Raw genomic sequence first — 23,388 nt, 5'->3', positions numbered from 1 at the left:
TTTTGTCTAGATATTCAAGAACTACATTATCTTAATTCTGTATTTTATGTGTACTATTGTGTGTTTTATGGGAAGGTTTACGAGAGTACCTCTTGCTCAACTGTAAGTTGTATTCAGCTTACAGCAAAGATCTCACATTTTCACTCCCAAGTCATTTTCTCCAGTTGTAGCATCTGTTTCCTTATCTGGAAGAGGACAAAGGGACTCCAAGAAGGAATATATTTGTGTGTTCCTTATTTACCTCTACATAAATCCAAACCGATGAATTAGCATTTTTCTTATGACTGACTTGAGAAATACAGAATTTCTGCTTCTTTAATGGACCGATCTGGATTAGGGTTCTTATTCCCTGCTACTTTAAGAAATTACAAAACTACTTTTACTCATTCAAATGCTAAAAATTGCCATTCCAGTATAGTTTTTATACCCCCAAATGCAAATGTCAAGTAAACAGAGCAAAAAGTAACCTGGTTCCCTTTTTTGAATTCCTATTGGAAGCTAAGGGGCTTTTTTATTTTTTACTGTTTAAATCCTTTTCCTCTAATTCTTCACAGTAAAACTCAACTTTACTTGGGTCTTTTATGGACACTTTCTCAGCTTAAAGTACGCAATAATACTTATACTATCATCATCCTCACCAAATATAGACATTTCATAGACTTAAAATTTCACAGGCAGTGCCAAAACACTGGATCTGTTTTGGTTCTCATTTATTCATGCTTCTCCATTGACTCTAATGAAGTTGGACTAAGTGATAAGGTTAGACATGGACATCATGTTTTTTTATCCTTTCTATTCCTATAGAGTTCCTTCCTTACAAGTATATCTCAAATTAAATATGACAGATGCAGTGCCAACTTTTTTCCTTCACAGGATTATGAGCAAAGTAGATTCTGAATAGAAAGAATTTATCTTTTCCATGTAACTTTAGAAGAACCATTCTTGGACTCTGTGCATTATATATAGTAGTGTAGTTATTCCCTTCTCATGATTATAAAAGGGAGTTATAGAATAGAGTCCCGTTCTATTAATTTCTGCTCTCAGAAATAATTGTTAGTTTTGAAATTATTTTGCAAAGATATATATTAGTCACAAATGTTGATTGGCATTTTATTGTCTTTCTTAGCAATGCCATCATCCAGGGCTGATTTTGCAAACCATTACAATAATTCATGATCAGTAAATAACTCTTGAGAATTTATCCGTCAGTGGTTTCCCATAGCCTATATATTTTATGCTTACTCATCAGAGAGACTGTCTCTACTGTAAAAGATTGGGCACTTAGGTAATCATGATAACTTCTGATGAATGTATGCTGGTGAATATTATCTATCACTTTATATTATTTGAATAAAACTGAGAGAATTGTTTTCCTGTGATGCTATATTTCTCTCCCATCTTCTATTGTCACTCCACATTTTTACTTTTCAGTGCAACAGTTGTGAATAGCTTAAGTTTTTTATCCATGGAGAAAAATATTTTTAAACAAAAAGAGTTTTTCTTTAGGGTAGGTGTTCATATGTTCAGTATCTTAAAAAAACCCAAACAAGTTCATATTAAAAAAACAACAACAACAACTACTAATATTGATACCAAAGAAAAAAAAAAATTACACCCCCCCCCCAAAAAAAAGAAAAACAAACCCTCAGCAAAACAAAGTTTTAGGTATTTGTGGGAATGTATTTGGCATATTTTTGATACATTAATTGGTTTACATACTTACGTGCTTAAAGCTGTTTGTGTCTAAAGGTACATAAAGTTTTGGTAAATTAGACTTTACAAATACGAAGAGGATACAATTTATGCAAGTCATATTCTCAACTGTGTCAAAACTGTGTAGTAACTGATAAGCCAACCATAAATGCTACATTCCTTAATGGTTCCAGTGGGCTTAAAAGAGTAGAGTATCTTATAGTCTGCAAAAAGAATTAAAAAGCGGATGAAAAGGAAACCAATAAATAAAAGCAGGAACCAATCACTTATGATATGTTACTGGCCACAATAATTATTCCATGGATATTTGCAGATGCTAGTGTTAAGTGCCTCAAATAATAAATTACTTAAAATTTCGAAATCAACCAAAACATATTTGTATTTTACATAAGGATAAGTTTTTACCTACCAACTCCAGACATCTCCGGAATACTGGCGGTGTATATGTCCTTGGTGAATTTTGGTTCATTGTCATTGATATCGTGGATTTTAATGATAAATTCAGACTCTGGCTCCACTTGTCTTCCAGTTTTTCTGTCTATAGCCTTGGCACGTAGCACATACAGGGACTTCTCTTCTCTGTCCAATTTCTTTGCAGCATGAATATCTCCTGTATTTTCATCTATAATGAACAGACTGCCAGCCCCATCTCCTGTTAATATGTATTTTAAATTTCCATCTCCTTTATCTTGGTCAGTGTGTAGCTTCAGGGAGGTAGAAAAGAAGAATTCTATAAATATATGTATTGTTATTACAGACCAAAGCATTCAGCATATATGAATAAGTCTGTACAATCTTGACTGTAATTGGGGTCAGCAGTGGTTATCTTCTGTTTCACTGTTGGAAAAATTGCAAATTTGAGACTTGGTCATACACACAAAATAGCTCTAGACAAACTCGTAAGGACACGGGGATGTAAAATATATTGTACAAGTATTTGAAGTTACAAACTTAAAACAAAGAATGATATTTCTTTGAATAGTCTGTCCAGAAATCAGCAGAAGTCTACTTTTTGAAGATGATGGGATGTATTTGTCTTCCCATTTATTGATCACTGATAAGACAACCAGTTACCTTGTAACAACATAGAAGTGGGCTTTAAGGATTACAGCATCTGAACTTGAACTTCCCAAAATCAGCTATAAATGTTCTGATTTAAGCAACTTGTGTTTCTACTTGTGCTTCTACTTTTTTTTTTTCTTTAGGAACACTTTATCTCAGTTAATCACTTCCTTCCTTCTAGTCCTCTCCACACAGGAGAAATAATTTTCAGGAACACTAGGAGGTAAATTTTCAAAGCATCGAGTAGGGTTTAACAATCCTTTTCCTACCACACTTTTTTCTAAGAGTTCAAAACTATCCCTGTGAACTTATAGGCACTGATAAGTTTGCCATATAGCACCATTATGAAAAAGTGCCTAAAACGAAAGCCAAAGCAAACCATTGAAGCTGACTCAGGCACTAGAAGTTTTCACATAATACTCTTTTTCAGAAGTCTGTTCCTCTAATTTCATTTACAGGGATTCACAGTTTGTTTTTATGAACATCTGCAGTATATTTTCCTCGGGTATATGCTTACAGTCACATTTGGCCACAGATTGGTGACCTGAGCGTCTTTCAAATGTGGACTCTTATCCCAGAATTTTTTTTATTTCTCTGTGTAGAAAAATGTAGTATATCATCCACCTGAGAAAATATTGCTCAGCAGCAGTCAAGATATCACTCTAGATAGTCACTACAGCCTACAGGTGATAAAGAGAAGATATATATTGTATGGGCATCTTGACACAGAATGTGGAGTACTATGTAATCAATATACAAAGTTAATTAAAAATATCTGATTTTTATCTTCACATTTGATTTTATTTTCCTATTTTATTCTTATTTTCAGGGAAAAAGAGTAGACTTATTTCTATGTCCAGTACAAAATATAGCATATTTCTTTCAATTAGATGATTTTGTCTTCAGCCACACAGGACAATTTCCTGTCCCTAAGAAACTGCACATTCATTCTTGCTGAGATATTCCCCACCTTGTGGCATAAATACAACTTTTTTCTTTTTTCTTGAGGTAGAAGCTTTTTTAAAAATATGCCAAATGAGAATCAGATCTTAGGGCTGATGACTAGCACCCAAACCTTGTTTTCTCATGAAGACAGGTCAGCTTCTTTTTGAGTCTTTAAAACATCCAAGTGCCTGTTACAATGCCCTGTGTTGCTACATGCCTCCTTAACATCCTCAGCCAGCCAGCGGGGTGAGCAGCCAGAGCAAGAGTGGTGCCTGGGAGCTTGGTGAGGGATCAGTCCCATGGGTCAGGCAAAGGGAAATCACTTAACATGAGGCATTAGGGAGGCTGGAGCTTGCATAAAGCTAACATCCTTTCTCAACTCTGATTATAAGAAAGTTCTTCTTGATTCCCACAAAATAAGTCATCAGTGACTAATCAGTAATTTTTAAAACTGTTTATAGTACTAACATTAGTCATGTAAGTGTTTACACTAGGTCTTGTAAGTTCTCAGAAGTCGAGTAGCTGCACACTCTGCCCTGTATTATTTTTTACATAATTTCTGTCAGGCTCCCTGGGGCTTTTGTTTTTTTTCCTGCACGTCTATATATTCCAACAGGCATTGTTATTGATAGGAATTTATTAAATTTGCATATTGTTATATGAATTAAACTGGACTCTGGCCCACAGGTAGTATCTCCATAGCAGCCTGCCTGGCAGACTGCAAATAAAGTGACCTGCTTAACTTTTAGGAGCCCTGGTCTTTAACTGTCAGGACTGCTACGCACAGGAAGAGTGGAATATATCCAGAGAAACTAGACATTTCCTACTTTAAAAACAAGCAGCCATTACTGAAACAAAATCTCACACAGTTCTGAACTGGAATATAAAAGGAAGAAGGGGTTAGAATGAGATTTTTATATTGTTTGTTTTTATTTAGAACATAAAACAAAATTCTTAGTTTGAATAGGGATATATTGTATACATGGAATTTTATCAGAAAAAGTACATTATATACATTGTATTGGTAGTTATATCTGGAAAGTTATTTTAATATCATTTTATCTCAAACTGTGGTTACAATGTAGTTCATATTTGAAAACCTGCTAAATGTTTTTCCCAGGTAGTTCTGTTACATAAAGAATCTGTCAGAGACTACAAACTGACTTAAAGTTAGCACTTTACTTACTAAGACTGAAAATTTTGCTTTTCGAAATTTTGTATTCATACAAACTCTTTCTAGACTTGGAGAGCTGATCATCTGTGAAAAGAGGTCCTACATACTAAAGAAGACAGATACAGATGAATAGCAGAGATCCAGGCTGTGAATGTAAATAGTGTTAACTTGCCAACCTCATTTTGATTGCTTATATGAGCAACTCTGCTGGTAATCCAGGGTCAATAACCTCTTGAAACCAAGTGATGATGAGCAAGTAGAGGGAGCAGTGATCTTTTCTGCACTAACAAGTGGCTCTGGAAAAAAATCACATCTGCCCATTGCCATTCCGTTACCCTGCTCCTCAGCTGTACATAGATCCTCAGAGAATAGGTTAATTTATTTTATCTGTCTGTTCAGACTATCTACAAAGATCTCAGGTAGCTCAAACTGATGGGTATTTTAAGCTTCCCACTTATCTCATGTTTCTACTGAATGATAAACAGAATTTTCAAGCATGATAAGTTTGGGAATAGAATGTGATTTCCTAACAATGAAGAGTTCCACCCCCTATTGCCAATTTTATATTAGCAAGATCACTTGAAGTACAGTGGCAAACTACCACTTATTCTACATGTAAAAATTTCTAATTCCTATATGTGTTTTGTATTGCATTTTGCATTTGAGGAATATTCATTAATCCGTGAAGTAATTTTGCAGCATCATAGATTGTGGGGGAAAAAAAAGACCATTTTCATAGTTAAGAATAAATTAAAAAAAAACCCATTATCCAGCATCTTATAGAAATAAAATACAAATAAAATAAAATTCTCTCACTCTGTTAGAGTTACATAATTCCAAAACATGAGACAGAGTAACTCCACATAAGATTGTAGAATTTTATGCAAAATAAGTATAGGTATGTAAACATTTATAAAAAAGATACTGCAGTTTAATTTTGACAAATCTATATTGTGTTTCTTTATGACTGGTAATCTTCTATGAACTACTTAAATATTTTGAATATATAATATAAAATATTATTTCAGCTTTTCAAATTTTAACTTTTCTGCAGGGACCCTACAGAAAATCACATGCAAAAATGTGGTGTGTTATAGTATGTTTACAAAATATCATGTCCTTTATTCACTAAAACCAAGGAACAAGAGCAGACAAATTTCTAAATCCTATTTCCAGTTATCATAAAATGTTTTACATTAAAAAATAGTTTGTAGTTTTTTTTTTTAACTAGTAAACTGTTTATGTGTGTGAATGAGACTCAGATGTTCAAACCAGAAAAATAGTATTCGTACATTTCATCCGAAGTAATCTTTGACTGCAGTTGTTTCCCTCTACATTTTACAGACCCAGCAGGTCTGAAGAGGTCCACCATTTACAATCAGCAGAAAGTAATTTCTGTTGAAATATTTTAGTTTGTTTTACTATACTTTTTCTCTATTTGGGGTGGGATAGAACAGCAAGCAAATACTCTATATGAGTGGAAGACCAACTTGCCAAATGTGTCCTTTCTCATATAATAAATTGCACATTCTGACATTTCTTTGAAGAGCTGGCAGGACAGAGGAGAACCACAAAATACTTTGGTAAAGGAAAGCAAACAAATAAGGAAACAAAACCCAAACCAGATAATATATTAGATTACTCAGTATATAGTGACCACATTGATAACAAATGCCATCCCTATTCCATTCAATATCCAGCATCAAGTCATCTGAAACCCATTGGAATGAAGGCATAACCTAGATGATGCACTGCTGAGTATCTTGATTTCTTAATATTCTTTTGTACAAGTTTCTTTTTCTATAGACTTTTGTGTGCCTGGCTAAATATATTCTCAACACAATTTTTCCTGAGGACCATCAGAAACTAAGACATTGTAATGGTTATGGGAGTGACAATTAGCTATTTCTGTAATAATGTATGACCTCTATATATGGGCATATTTAAAAATGCTCTCTCAATCTTTTTTCTTTATTTACATAGGAAAAGCGTGCAGCTCAAATTACCTTGTCTATTTAGGTCTGTGAAACTGATTTTTTATGTGATGTGATAATTGAGATCTTGATGTTCTCAGAAAAAATCTTGACATAAATTTACATGGGTCCCTGTTACTGTAATTTCCAATTAGTAAATGAGTAGGCAAACAACAGATTATCTTAAAGTTCTGTAGCATAATTCTATTTCCCCTTAATTAAGTACCTTGCTCCTTTGGCTTACACTTCACCCTCACGCAGCACTCAATATTTATCAGCAAATGGTGGTTATAACACATAACTGCCTGGTTCCAGGAAATATTTTATCTGACTATGTATTCTTAGTATGTCCCACCCTAATCCATAATTTCTCTCAAAACTGCTATTATTATACACAGTAGATAAGAAACAAGCATTCTTTGGAGGGAAAAGATATAAATTATCAAATTCAGGAACCGGTATGGAATGGCAAAAGAAAACAGAGAGGGAAAAGAAAAAATATTGCCTTACAGAAGAGTTCCTTAAAGGCCCATACTTAGAAGTGTTTGACTGTTTCTTATTAATTCAATTTTAATTTAGTAAATTTCCTGTAAACTGTGCAGCTGATCTGGTTTTCAGTTCTTTGTAATAGAAAGTAAATCCTTTCAAATTATGCAGGCATATAATCAACGGAAGAGGGGAGAATCAATGGACGCAGTTAAATTACATAGTGAAATGAATGAATTTTCCTCATTTAGAAGCAATAAATTGCCAGACTTCATTTAAATTTCATTTTATTTGCAATTTATTTCTGTACAACTATTGTTGCAGGTGAAATGGGGAAAAAAAGAGCAAGATGAGCTACTTATGACTAGAGAGATTGTTATGAATAAATACAATGAAAACATTTATGTGGTTGCCTAAATTGAGAAAAAAGGTATGATGTCTCTTGTGGAGAGGGATGAGGGGAAAGAAAGGATGAAGACACATCAAGGAGAGGGTAGATCCATGGTCACATGTGATAGGTACTGTACTAATGCTTACAACTTAGATGGTTTAAGGTGTGCCTCTATACCATGGTATAGAAAAAGGGCTCTTACTAGAGGTTTCTTACCTCCACTGCCTCCACCCACACAGTGGTTTTCAGCAGAGGAGTCCTGATATCCCATGGTGTTCTGTCTCAGACCCTATTTGTCTATAAATGCCTTCTAGAAATTGTGAACAATGTTCTTTCCTTACTTTTTAAGTGAAGGTATGCTGGGGGATTATTGTGATCAAATTAAATCTTTCTAATGTCACTAAATTGGTACATCTGCATATTTTAGAGAGAGATGAAAACCACACTGATTTCCACATTGTTGTGGTGAAAATACTACCAGAACACAAGCAAACCTCTTCAAGGGTATGTCGATGATACAGGCTTGCATGGAGCTGCAAACCCATCTAGAATGCAGGTGCACATGGGAGGAGCAAAGGGCACAAATAAAGAGCTTTGAAGTAAGAAATCTTTTTTTTTTTTTTTTCAGATATGTCATAAACTTACCAGATAGGCAGGTGGTTGATATCTGACCTGGAGGGCAAGTTAATTCACAGGCATGTCCAGTCCCAGGCCCAAACACCTGAAACTCTAAACTCTCCAAACTCTCTAACATCCTGGTCACATATTAGAGAGAGATGAGGCTCCTATACGTGTCTGTTATTTTTATTTTCTCTCCTCAAACCAGGACAGTGAAGAATGGGAGTAAGATGCAAAACTGAGTCTTTTCTTGGCATGCGGAAGTAGTTTGGGTCCCACAGATTAGATATAGCTATGGTGTGTTACCTTTCTTCCTGCGTTCACTATCGAGAATGTTGCCTTGTATATTGTGCAATACTGCACTTGGGTGCTCATCACCTGCTCCTTACTGTTGTGTACAAATACAAGGAAAAAGTTCTTTGAGCAAAAGTCCTACAGATTAAATCAGAAAACTTTAATGTCCTCCAGTATTTTTTAAATTAATCCTGTAGAACTGTGAAGGTATTTTCATAATTTCTGCATATTTGTTATGATAATCTAAAGGGCTAATTCCTCTTTCACATTATAGTTGTGAAAAGCAGTTTCTAAGGAGTCTACTCTACTGCAGTCTTCTCTGATATTTCTTTCCACCTTCACCAGTAAAGTTAGATTGTATTTATATTTACACAAAACACTGAAAATGCTAATGGTAAGTTTGTGTATGCCTATATATGCATTTTAGATGTTGGGAGCAGTACTCTATTTCATGCTCTTTGCTAATTTTGGCTGGAATAAGGTTTTGTTTCAATGTGTGTAATTCAAAGGTCTTTCTTAAAGGAGGACATGAGGGTTTTCTTGCTAGGTTTGGGGCTTTTTTTCTTCCAGTTGCTGGAGGCATAACAATGAGAAAAAAAGTAAATTGTAAATGGTGCTAGTTATTTTGATTTGAGGCTATCACAAGTCAACAGAGGAAACTTGGAAGCTACAAAGACAAAGATTCCCCTCCCTTCCCCACCCCCCAACCCCTTGGAATCAAAGCTGAACCAAGAGTTACATTGATATTGTCTTTTTATACCAAATGTATTTCTATTTAAGGTTTTCCTAAACCATAACGTATCTGTCACATCTCTGTTCTTTTTATATTTCATCATGTGCAATTTACACTTCAGATGGAAAACATTCCCCTCCCCACAAAACACTGTATATTCAGCCTCTTAGTTCCTGGTGCAGTTAAGGTGCTTTCCACATGCCAGTCACAACTTTGCCTTTACTAAAAAGTCTTCTCCATGAGTTTACCTTTCATAACATATTGCTTTCATTATGCCTTAAGGCTGAAGGCTCAGGCCATCTATAACTTCAGATTGAAAAGCTTTTTCATAAAATTAACATAATGAAGCACTCTAGATGTCCCTGCTCAAGCAGGGGGGTTGGACAAGATGATCTCCAGAGGTCCCTTCCAACCCCTACCGTTCTGGGATTTTGTGATTATATTAAGAGTTTGACAGCTAGAAAATGTGGAGTTTTGGCTGTAATATATCCAGACCTACTGACCCTGGAAAATGTATAGAGAAACTATAATAGACTGTACATAAATGATCAGCTTGGTAAGGTGTCGTTAACTGTCAGATTTAGTACAATTCTTTCAAATATGCTTATGTCCTCTTAAACGTGAAAGCAATAAGCATGAACGGGAATGGGAAGGAACAGGGAAGCATAAGCTATTCAGGTGTGTCCAAAGTGACACTTTCAGAAATGAGAGGAGAAAAGGAAAGTTACTGTACTTTTAGGATTCCTCAAATATCTTTTAATCACAGTTTCTAGCTAATGCTCATGGGCTGAGGGAAGAAACATACAAAATACAGTAAAAGACAAGCTCATGTGTATATTACTTTTACAAAGCCATATGCCTATTTATATCAAATTTCTATTCATATATGGTGATTGTACTATGCTATTTATTCTGAAGCTGTGGCACCGAAAAAGATTGTGTTTTCCAAGTCTACCCACTATGTATTAAAACACAAATTGATTTGACCCCAGGAAACTTGACTGTAGTTATCACTCTAAGCTTACTCCAAGTTAAGAAGGTTATGCATACAGAGGTGGGAAAGAAGACAGTATTTGTGAAGGGGATGGATGAGTATTTCCTAAAACAAAATAAACTAATTCATACCAAAAATGCAAGAAGCACACTTAAAATAAGAGCTTGTAGCATCCCAGCCAGCCCTAAAACTTCGCAGAAAATGCGTTGAGTGTTAGTGACAGGTAGGATATTAAAAGATGCCCCACTGTATGATTTCATACCTTTGTGAGATTTACAGCAGCTAAGATACAGCACCAACAGCAGCTCTGACAATATTTTCCTTCATTAGCATTTTAACTAATTAAAAAATCTAAAGATATCTTAATAACTGCAGCAGTTCTTCAATGTGGACTGCAGTAGCAGTATCTGCATTGCTTTAATTTCCTATTTATATGTGTTTAATCAAAAGTTTTATGTGTGTGCTAAATGGCAATGTATTTACCTGACTTGAATTTGTGACATCAGCATAAACTTCTTAATTAAACAACCAAACTCTGTGTGTGATGGTAACCTAAGTGGCTGTATATTAAACAAGGCAAATGACATTTACTTTTCTTATCTTCCATTTTCCAGCATCTGGTTCTTGTGTTCAGCTGTCTATTGTTACAAATTCTCTAGAGAATGATATTGTGAAAAACACTGCTGATATCAGCTGCAGGTGTTGATTTTGACTTAGTAGGTAAGAGTAAATCTGGTTTTCATTCAGGAAGGGTTCAACAGAATTCTTAGTATTCTTTTGGTTCTGCTGATACAAACACAATATGGACAGATTCATTCCCTCCATGTACATCTCCCCCTACCTGAAGGGGGTGTACTGGAAACCACACCTGTTTCCTCAAGTGCCTCCTTCCCTTGCATACCTTCTACAGCTCCTGAGCCTTATATGCTTAGTTGTAATAAAATCTGGAAAAGTGGTTGCATTCTTACTTTTGCGCAAAGAATTGGGTTTCCAAGCACATAAAATTGCTTTATTTGTTCTCCTCTCTCTATTCTCCAACTCAACAGCTGGATTGCAGGTTTTCAGACTGGTGAAAAGAGCCAAACTATTTTTTTATGGTTTGCCATATCCTGTCATTTGGCTGTTCCATGACATGAGATACAGGTTTACAGGAAGTGACTGTAGTCCTCAGTTATGTCCACAGATCAGAAATTATCACATCACAACATCAAGCATTATCACTTCAATCAGTCCTTGGAACAGGTGGTAAATCCATCCTTATTTTAAAGGCTTCACAATAAGAAAGGATATTTTTATCATAGATTTTTCTCTCACCAGAAACTTCTGAGTGAAATCTGGCTCAATGTGTGATATCTCTTGCTGTTTCAGAGGCACTCAAAGTGCACTGCAGTTCCAAAAGATGTGCAGAGACATAGGCAGGAATAAAAGCTCTGGCCCTGGAAGCAACATGAGTTTGTCATATGGAACCCTTACCCTCCACAGAACTAATTGATCTGGGCTCAGCTCTGCACTAATAAGCATATAAGAAATACTCTAGTAGAAGAGACCAATGGTTTGTCTAGCCAAGTATTTATCTCAGTAGCAATAGGAAAGAGCTGGTTAGAGAGACCATGCAAGTCTGGCAACAGTAGGCTTTTTTATTTTACACTTCCCCCCACCTTCCAGCCCCAGCATCTACAACTGTCAGATTAAAACAGGGATGTTAGAGGTACCTGTAGGGAGGTCTTTTTATTTTGTTCTGTTTTGTGACTGATGTCCTTGAACTTGTCTAGTTACCCATTGCCCTAACCTTGGAAGAGTACTGCATTGACTGAAGTTATACTGAACTGACTGATGTTATACTGTTTCCAGTTATGGATCATCCACAATGATCTGAAGAATACATCAAAAGCAGGAGTATTTTACTACTTTTAATAACAATTTTATGTGTATATATACATATATGTATGTATACTTGTAGACAGATGTCTACAGAACAAGACTGAATGTTTTTCAAAAAGTCATACAGCACAATGCAAGGGTAATAGACGAAGATGTCAAAATATGAGGCAATATGATCAAAGAGTCTTTTTTTGGCCTAAAATATGTAAACAGGCTTCCAGGTTTGCAGCACCAAACAAACAAAACCAGACTGTAGGCCTGTTGACTCAAAGGAAGCAGATCCTAAAATGTGCATTTTTCCTAAGCTGTTCAACTGTATTTTGTTTCCAGAAATATTCAAAATATTTTAAGTTGTTTACTATCTTTAAAACATATTTACTGTTACATAAATGCATTTCAAACCTAAAAATTTATGATTTTGAGTTCTGGGCATATTGATTCACAATTATCTCTACCACAAAGCTTCGAATCACAATTTAAAAAGATGTATTTTTCCTAAGATCCTACTTTGAAAACTGATAAGCTAAATATTTTGTGGACACTGTATACACTTCACAAGAAGAAATCGGTTCATTCCTCAATACTAATTTTGGAATGTCATTGTTAAATGGTGACTCTCTAAATACCTTAAACATTTATCTAAAACTAAACTTTCAAACAAACACTAATGGAAGTTAGGCAAGACTGCTTGAATTAAAGCACCACTAAGGCCCTTTGCTACTGCTTATTTTTTGACAAAGTTAACCAAACGAAAAAGTAAAACACAGGCTGAAATTTATTTAAAGTATTATGGATATGGTTATCAGTTATTTTAAAGTATTGTGGCTATCGATGACTACAGGCTGTTCAGAAGGGACAGGTGAGGAAGAGGGGCAGAGGCGTTGCCCTCTACATCAAGATATTGATACACTGTGAAGAGCTGTCCCTGAAGAATAACCATGAGCAGCTCAAAAGCTTATGGGTTAGAATCAGAGACAGAGGCAACAAAGGGAACCATGTGGTTGGTGTCTACTACAGGCCACCTGATCAAAGAGAGCCTACTGATGAAGCCTTCTTCCTCCAGCTCCAGGAGGCTTTACGCTTGCAGCCTCTTGTCCTGCTGGGTAACTTCAACTACGCGACATCAGGAAAAGAAGCATGGTGAGCTGTAGGCGATCCAGGAGATTCCTAGAATTCATTGACGATAACTTCTTGAGCCAGGTAATAGACAGCCCTGCCCGAGGGAATGCAATACTAGACCTGATGGTCACCAGTGCAAGTGAGTTCATCGGTGACGTCAAGACTGGAGGCAGCCTGGGCTGCAGTGATCACGCACTGGTGGAGTTCACACTCCTGAGGGATACGGAAAAAGTGAGGAGTATAGTCAGGACCCTAAATTTTAGGAAAGCAAAATTCCAGCTCTTCAAGGAGTCAGTCAGCAGGACCCCCTGGGAAACGGTCCTCAGGGACAAGGAAACAGAAGAGAGCTGGCAGATATTTAAGGACACTTTCCATAGAGTGCAAGAGCTCTCAGTCCCCAGGTGTAAGAAATCAGGCAAGGAAGGGAAGAGACCAGCATGGCTGAGTCAAGACATACCGGTCAAACTAAAGAGTAAGAGGGGCCTGCAAAGGCATTGGAAGCAGAGACAGGTATCCTGGGAAGAGTATAGGGATGCTGCCCTATTGCGTAGGGATGGGGTCAGCCAAGGTGCAGCTGGATGTGAATTGGCAAGGAATGCAAACAATAATAAGAAGGGCTTCTACAGCTGCATCAACCAGAAAAGGAAAGTCAAAGGAAATGTTCCCCCACGATGAACAAGAATTGTGGCCTAGTCATAACAGATGAGGAGAAGGCTGAGGTAACCTCTCTTCCCTCACCCCTCCCAAGCCAATGGACCGCAGGATGGAAGCCAGGGGGATAAAGCCCCTCCCACTGTAAAGGAAGATCAGGTTCATGACTGCCTGAGGAACCTGGATATACACAAGTCCAGAAGGATGGGATCTCATCCAAAGAGACTTAGACAAGCTGTGGAGGTGGGCCCCGGTAAGAACTTCATGAGGTTCAACAAGGCCAACTGCAAGGTCGGGCACCTGGATCAGGGCAACCCCTGGTATCAATATGGGCAGGGGGATGAAGAGATTGAGACCAGCAAGCTGAGAAGGACTTGGGGGTACTGGTGGACAAAAAGCTGGACACGAGCCAACAACGTGTGCTTGCAGCTCAGAAGGCCAACCATATCCTGGGCTGCATCAAAACAAGCATGGCCAGCAGGCCAAGGAAGGTGACTCTGCCCCTCTGCTCTGCTCTGGTGAGAACCCACCTGGAGTGCTGCATCCAGCTCTGGAGCCCTCAGCACAAGAAGGACATGGACCTGTTGGCGTGGGTCCAGTGGAAGGCCACAAAAATGATCCGAGGGCTGGAGCACCTCTCCTGTGAGGACAGGCTGAGAGAGTTGGGGTTGTTCAGTTTGGAGAAGAGAAGGCAGCGGGGAGACCTCATTTTGGTACTTAAAGGGGGACTATAGGAAGGATGGGGACAATCTCTTTAGCAAGGCCTGCTGTGACAGGACAAGCGGTAATGGTTTTAAACTAAAGGAGGGTAGATTTAGACTGGATACAAGGAAAAAATTTTTTACAATGAGGGTGGTGAAACACTGGAACAGGTTGCCCAGAGGGGTGGTAGATGCCCCGTCCCTAGAAACATTCAAGGTCAGGTTGGACGGGACTCTGAGCAACCTGATCTGGTTGAAGCTGTCCCTGCTTACTGTGGGGGGTTGGACTAGGTGACCTCTACAGGTCCCTTCCAAGCTAAACCATTGTATGATTCTATGATTCTATGATTATACTTTCTCTATTGTGCAGACTGTATTGGAAATGTAAACCGTCATACCAACTGAAGGTTACTCATTCGAAGTATACTGTAGAGTTATCTACCTCATGCCTTCCTCAGTCCAAGTACAACTTCTCTGCTCTTGTTTGCTCCAAGACAAAAAGGTGCATGCCCAAGTCTTGGTAAAATCTGAGAAGCAGATTCTCAAAGGCAGGTTTATCAAAGCATAAGGTTTGAAATCATCAGGATGGAGCATAATAATCACCAAGCCTTGAATCTGTGTTGTGATAACGTATTTCTCTAAGTGAAGCTATTGTTTCAAGAAAAGTATGCTGAAAATCAGTAGTCAGGTAAGAAATACTTAGGGTTATTATTTTTTTGCTTTTTCTTATTTGACACTGATTTTATATTTGTTGAAATTTGCATTACCTACTTGTATGGTTCTTTTAAATCTTGTTTCAAAATACCATCTTTGGAAAGTTATTACTGTAAAGACGGCAAAGGCAAGGTGATGGCTGGAATAGTTATCAAAACAACTTAATTATTTTCCTGGCACAACAGAACCTGATAAGTGTAATGCCATCTGCAGGGAGCCCGAGATGGGCTTCAGGTTCTGCATAAACCACAGGGTGATTGTACTTGTCTGATAAATCATGAAGGCTATGGCTTAAAGGAGAGCCAGGATAAGGCTGCCTGAGGCTTCAGATGAAAACTTCATGAAAGTGAAATAAAGCCTAGAGAAGCCAAAGCATAAGGTCCAAACTAAGCATAAAGCCCTGCAAAATAACAGTGTTGCTTCATTGAGGGTATGTTTAATTTAATAGCTGAATCTGGAAGCTGATCAGATTAAGTGAGATTAATATGGAGACATTAGACAATGCAGGAGTTATTTAAGAGAGATATTTTTTTTTAGGTTCTCAGAGCAACTATTAATAAAAAAGAAGCCCAGCAGGAGGTGTGTAAAGGATGAGTTAAACTAGTGTTAGTTTAGCAGCATGGCTAGTCAAAGCTTTGGCATCTGGTTAAAGCTGCTAAAAGTCTGAATGTATCAATGCTAATTTTGTAATAACTTTATGAAAAAATAAGATTTTTTAGGGGGAACTGGAGTCATCAGCGCTGACTGCAACCTTTGATGAAATCCATTTTTGTCTAGTTACTCTACTTTGGAGAAGCATGCAGCACACAAAGTGAAATTGATTGTTTTGCTAATTATCCTATGACTTCATCTGGAGTAAAATATTGGCTGTGCTCTTTTTGACCATTTGGAGATAGGTTTTAAGACTGAACTTGAGATTTTGCTAATATTCAAAATGAGGGATCAAGAGAGCTTGTTTTTAAAATGGTTTTCACTCTTGATATGTGTTGTCCTTTCTGCTTTAATTTCTCTTCTAATAGATAAGCCTTGCCATTATGATGAATTTGTCCCTGTGCAGTGGCTATTCAGTTCTGCATCTGTTGTCATTGACGTACTCTGTGGCTCTGTGACTTCAAATCACTGTTTCAGCAATTCTGCTGCAGTTCTATCCTCAGAAGAACAGATATTATGTCATTGCCTGTCTCACCATAGGTACTGTCCATTTAATATAAAACACTTTCATATATTTAATTGAATAGTACCAACAGAAGTGAAAATTATTATTAATAAACATAGCATCAACATTATAAGGACTATTTATCCTTTTCATCATCCTCATCAAAGAGAATAAATCTTTTCTTTATCCTGAAAAGAAAAAATATATGTTATATATATGTATATGTGTGTGTATACACACACGCACAAATATATGTATAGTCTTACAGGTTTTTAAATGCATAAAATGATTTTAAACTGTGGATTTTTTTGTTGTTTCTTTTTCTTTTACACACTTTGAAGTTAGGCCAGATTTAGTCCCCTGAAGTACAAAGACAATTCATTGCAGTACCTCTAATAGAATGAATACAGAATGGGTCACTCCTGTTTCCCTCCGTTAACAGTATTTTTGAAGGACTAAAGAATTTATTGTGGGATAGATTCATATTTTGCCCTTCACTTCATGCCTTTCTGCATATGGTGCTAAATCTTTCATACAGAATGGGTGGGAATCAGACTGTGACCTCTTCCACTTCACAATTACTAGCCTGTACAAAGATTAATGTATTTTCATGTTCTGTGAAACTTAGAGAGACAGTTAAAAAAAACTTTAATGATTTATTTTGCTTTCTTGCAACAACCCCCCTTCCATTTACTTCAGCAACAATATATACAGAAATACTTTCTTGCATGCCAAATTCCTCTTTAAATTCATTTTATTGTCCACAAAGTTTTTTTTATATGTAATTATTATAGGTTTAAAATTAAAGATAAATATGCATGGATTTTTCTTTTAGTCACTTGTGTTACACAGAACACAAAGTAACTTTTTCCATTTTTTTTTTAATTATTGAGTTAAAGGATCTTTAATGTCAACTTTATAAATGCAAATGCTGCAGTGTTAGAGAGAGAAGGTAAGCAAATACTTTCTGTATTTTGTTCTTCATTTGTTAATTCAGTCCTATCAGTCAGCTACCTGACCCAGTTATATTTGAGCATTTAATGCTTTGTTACCTCCTGGTATTTGACAGTGTTTATTCATCACAAATGCTTATTAAAAAGAAAAATATGCTTATTTCCACAATCCCTGTAAAACTGAACTATCAGAAAAGCATCATTTTTAAAGCTTGCTTCAGTAGTTGCATCATTTTTAAGTGTGATACAGTAGTGTTAATTCCACTTAAGGTGCATAGAAGTTGTAAACCAGAACTTTTTTATGAGAACCAAATTTGTTCTCAATATTTAGAAACTAAAACTATTTCAGTTTTTAATCACAAATATGTAGCAACAGCTAAAAGTTCAAGGGGCAAAAATTGCTACAGGTGGTGACAACAATCACAAATTTTAAGTTAGGGAAATGCATTTTATGGACACTTGAGTAGAAGTATAATAGTATCCCACTTAATACTTCCATGTTTGTCATTTTTATACATTAGGAAAAGTTAAAGCAATCATTTACATCACACACTCAAACATTCCAGCACTGTTCACCAGGTAAGTAGCTACTAAATATTTAGTTTTGTTTTTTCCTCCTTCTCATAGTGTGCCCTAATATCTTATTCAGCCCAATATTTCTGAGCCCTGCTCTCAAGCAAATGGCTGATTCATGGCTGTTTTCACAATATTGCAGAATATTTTTGGTAATATTGTGTGGGAATACCTCGTACAAAGACATGGTCTGCAGAAAAGCTTCATTAGGTTAAGTGTTGACAATTACATTTTAAAGATGTAAAAAATAAAGCAAAATGTATGTAAAACAAACATTCAATAAAATTTTATTAATAATTATTTCCAACATCACCAATTATTTTTGTAGCAGGGCTTGGGCTAAAACTTTATTCTTGTAGCTGAATCAACTATTTCAAAGACCTCTTTGAGATTTTGTTAAGAGTTCTACAACTTAAAGAGAGGGGAATTTATGTCATTTATTTAGGTTCCCTCTATGGAAACGGAGAATACATAAAAACAATTCCTCCTCAGTTAAGACAAAACTCATTTAAGATCATTAGCTTGATTGTCATTTCTTCACAATTCCAAGTTTACAAAAATGGGATGATGGCTTCCATCTGAAATGGGCATGCTTGTCCCTGAAATGTTAAGCAAGACATGGAGGAATTTATAGCTTCTGAAATGTTCATGGAGGCCAGAATGCTTTCTCACTCTTTTTATTACACTCTACTGTGTAAAAAAAGGACAAGTGACATTATAGCAGAGTTTATTGACTGTGGATTGGTATAAGAGACAGCAGAAGTTAGCTCAGCGTGTTTGGGTTGCTACGGCAGTACATACAACAAGGATTTGACTGTAGTTATGTATTTCTATAACTGATAAGATATCACAGGTTCCTCATTTGATTGATACCCAGCAAGTGTTAAACTGACTGATTACATTAGCTAGACTAACATATTTTTCAGTTTCTAGAAGGATGAAATGTGTGATGATTCCTGCAATGGACAGGACTGGATGTATCAGACACATACAGGAAGAAAAGACTTGCTGTTCTTGAGAGTTGCTTGTTGACAGCTCCTCTGTTTGTCTTCAAGATGACTATTCATAAATCTTTCTCCAACATACAAGATGTTGCACAATACCACCCTCTTATGCAGTCAAATTGCCCTTTCTAAGTAGTCACATACTGATTTGCTCTGATGGGTTTTGCACTCTTTTATCACCAGGCTGGCAGGTAGCAGTAAACCACAATACAGTCAAAACACTTCCCCTTTCAGGATCGCTCCCGTAATGTAATCAACGTAATAAAAATACAACATCATTAAAAGTGTCTTCTGAAATACATTTTCCTCACCTTTTCATGCACAATAAATGATTGCTTGATACAGATAATTATAGACCTGCAGATTGCCACTAGTCTAATCTTCTCTTCCCACAGGCTTAAAGCTGCAGGGCTGAGAAATACCAGCCTATGAAGTTGTAATAGGAATCTAGGGGTATTGTACAAATAGCAATTACCTGCTGTGGCAAGTTCCTGAGCCAGCCAAATCTTTGAGGCAGACCTGCTTAGGCCTTTTAGCATAGGAGCTTGCCAAGACCAAAAGGCTTTTAATCTCAGAAAAGCCATTTTTAATTAAAATGAGAATGGTATTTTAAATGGCAACTGCAAGATACCAATGGAGACAGAAGAGAACTCCAATATGCATGCCCACTTTGTCTTTGAATAAGGGTTTTTTTATGTCGAGCCTTGGTTTTCATTAGCTTGTCAACACCCTCTACCCCAGCAAAGTCCATAGTGGGGACCTCTACTGGGCAGGCCCCAGACCCCCATTACTGCTGTACTGGCCCATGCCATGGTTGCTCTGTGCACGCTCAGGAGATCCCTGGGGAAGGGGAGCTATGACTAAGCAAAGATGAAGCATTGTAGTGAACAGTAAACTAGACTCCACATAGTAGCCTTTGCTGTTATGTTGGGTACTGGGTGAGTGTAATTTTTCTACATCTGAGAGGAGGAGCATGGAAGGAGAGAGGGAAAAGGGAAATTAGTTGGGGAATTATTATTGTTTTGCCTTTATTGAATTGTCTTGCATTGGCTTTGGCTTTAAAAGTAGCTGGCTAGTTTTTCAGATGCCTGTATTTATGCTACGGATGAAGTTGTCACTTAGTCTTGCTAAATTGACAAAAACTATCTTGCAAATTCTCCTTTTTCCCACTAAGCACAAAGACCCTATAAAGGCACATAGTTGGCAGCTTTCTGCTTTTTGTTTTAGCTTGAAAGTCATTGCATACTGGATGTTCTGTCTCTGGAGAGGAGAGGGGAGGTCTGAGGAGGGGAGGGGAGGAAGGGGGGAGGGGATGGAAGGGGAGGGGGATGGGAGGGGAAGGGAAAAGGGAAAGGAAAGGGAAAAGGAAGTGTTTGAAGCAGTTTGAGGATTTCCTCATTTCTTATGTCTTTAGGTTTTTTTCTTGGTTTAGTTTTTTTTTTTTTTCACAAGCAGTTTAACTGATTTAGCATTTGAACTTGAAAAACACACACAGAATCCCTGAAAACAGAACAGAAAGGGACCTAAGGATATAATTTGTGCCATCCTCCTGCCTCCAGGTAGGACCAGTGTAGACTTTTTGGCACGTGCTTTTTTAGTTTGTCATGAAAACCTCCAGTATCAAGATAAACCTGTCTCTCTGATCTTTACCTAGTACTTCACTGTATTGACTGTAAACAACATCAAAAACCTTTTCCTGATGTTGAATGTAAATCAACCATATGACAATATGAACCCAACTTCTTGCCCTGAACATGACAAGAACTTGAGATTATTTTTTTAGCAGTCTTTTATGTAGTTGAAAAAACAAGAGCTGTCAGGTGTCATGGCAGCTGCTCTATCTGTACCAAACAATGCCAACTCTTATTCATGTGTTTGAAGTCTCTGATCATTGCAGTTGTTTTCAGAAATTATTCTTTATTTTGTGAAATATGATGTCCAAATCTGATTGCAAAATTCTAACTCAGGCCTATCAGTGCGATGTAACTTTCAAGGTATTTCATATTTAAACTGTTTATACTTGGGTTATGCACAATGTGATTAGACGTCTTCCCTATTTTTGAAAATTCAGTTAAAAATGTATTTAGGTTCTCAGAAATTAGCAGCTGTCCTTTCTCCAAAAGAAAACAGTCCTATCGGTTTTGGAAGATGTAGCGTTTGTCTTTCACCATTATTTTTACCTGGCCCTCAAGCCTTCCTTTTAGAAGTAACAGTCAAATTTTATTGAAAACTTTGTTTTTTACTATTTTTTGGCAAAAATAAATTTTACGTCCAGCACTTTTTCAATAAAATTTATGTTGAAAGCCTTCAGAAAATAAATTATTTTTAAACAAGTAAAGCTATGGCTTTTCATTGGTTTCTGTAGTTAAGTTATGCATGTATCTGGAGATAGGGACTTGTGGTGTTTTTTTTTAATCTTTTTTTCTTGGTTTGCCTGTTTCAATTTCAGTTTTATTTTGGGGATTCATCTACCTACAGATGTGGGTGCTTGAAACTAGGTCAAATATTTGTTGAAAATATGTGCTAACCAAAGAATACAATATAAGTGGGGATAGTTTATTAATTTATAATTTTGGAATCAAAGAGGTTTTCAATTTCTTATTTTTTAAAATACTGGTCAGTCTCTTTCTTATTTCTTTGATCTTTTCTGTCCATAAGACTTTTTATCCTTTCTGGTTTTATATGTCATTATTTCTGCAGTATTCGTTCAAAGATAAGGAAAACTTAGGGTCTGAGAGAGGAAAGGCAAAAGGAGGAGACCCAGGAGACCCCACTAGTTTTTCTTCTTTTATTTAATCTTAAAATACTGATTTTACTTTAAAAGCAGGGATTCTAATGAAAATACATTATTAAATCTTCTTCAGAAGCTGTGTTTTAAAAGATGGCTTTGGGTTACAGTGCATGCTAGATGGAATGTTTAAGAATGTGATGAAATCCTCCCGCACTTGAATTACACTTCTAAATGATTGTATCTCATCAACATATGATTTTTCATGATTTTATTGTTTTTTTGAAACTTATCATACTGCTAAGTCAAAATATGGGAAGGAAATGCACTGGTTTTAATAGCGTATTTTATGTGCCGTACTGAATGCAGCAGTTCTTCAAATGAGACATATAGGATGCATCTATAACAAAGTGGAGGGCACACTTGAAGGACTGAAAGGATAGTGCACCTGTATATTCTCTTATCATACGAATAGGTGGTACTTAAACTGACTCTGTGGAGTGAACATAACAAATGCTGTAAAGAAATACTTATGGATTACTTGCATAAATCATTTAAAGGCACCAGTGAAAAAGTAAGTTGTTTCACATATTCTCAAGGCAAGATTAAGATAAAATTCAATACATAAAGAAAACAATATTAGGTAATTAATAAAAAAATAGTTTTACAGTGGATGACAATATTATGCTTCAGGTTGGAGAAACTGAAGTTACTGCAGAGTTTGGCACTGCAGTGTTGTCAAGGGCCAGCTCAGTGGTTCACCCATTTGGACCATAAGCTTCTTTCTCCCAAACTGCTCAGAGCAGAGGCTGAGAATGGCCAAGGCCTCAGCAACGTGGCTGAGAGGACATGGGTGAACTGGGATAAGACCAATGGAGTAAGGGCTTCACTGATCCCAGTTTCTGACTTCTTTGCTGTTTCGTATATTAAGAGGGAGACTACTCTGCACTTTTGTGGTGTACCGAAGGCAGTCAGCAAAGGAATGTGAAATAATATTTCCAGGCATTAATAAATCTTTGGTCTGCGTTTACAAGGAAATACTATACAATTCCAGTAAATAAGAAAAAGAAAAACAAACCATACAGCATAATGGGGCAATAGACTGAAGTTTTGTATTAAATAACAGCAAGTCAGGTGAGGTTGATAATTCAGTGAGACTTCTTGAATTGTTACATGAAGTTCTTTTGGCCTTGTCTCTCTCTTTTCTTATAAGGCAGACTGCTATATTAGGCAACCCTACTTGTAGATGTCTGAATATTTGTAAGTGCAGACTACAAGAAATAAATGGTTGCATTTGAATATATGTTGTTACCTGCACCCCCAAAAAAATCCAAACCAAACCAAAACATCCTCCCCACAAAAAAAAAACACAACCCACCCTCTGAATATTTTTCTTTTCACTTTATACTTTATAATAAGACACACAGGCAAATGTCATGAATCAAACTCACTGGTTAACTGGAGGCAGAACAGATATTTTTCTTCAGTTTGCATCTGATTTAAATGATGCTTTTGACATGCAAAG

General features: G+C 36.6%; 1 protein-coding gene across 1 annotated transcript in view; it reads right to left on the bottom strand.

Annotated features, from left to right (window-relative positions):
• CDH9 (cadherin 9) overlaps positions 1-23,388 on the bottom strand; it is a 99,392-nt gene that overhangs the window by 43,082 nt on the left and 32,922 nt on the right. Inside the window, exon 4 of the mRNA XM_075084225.1 lies at positions 2,123-2,417. Within this exon, the coding sequence (XP_074940326.1) occupies positions 2,123-2,417 (295 nt within the window). The remainder of the gene's footprint in view (positions 1-2,122; positions 2,418-23,388) is intronic.

The sequence above is a fragment of the Phalacrocorax aristotelis genome, chromosome 2 (genome assembly GCF_949628215.1).
Source record: "Phalacrocorax aristotelis chromosome 2, bGulAri2.1, whole genome shotgun sequence".
Lineage (NCBI taxonomy): Eukaryota > Metazoa > Chordata > Aves > Suliformes > Phalacrocoracidae > Phalacrocorax > Phalacrocorax aristotelis.
This window is presented reverse-complemented; position numbering and strand designations above follow the sequence as displayed.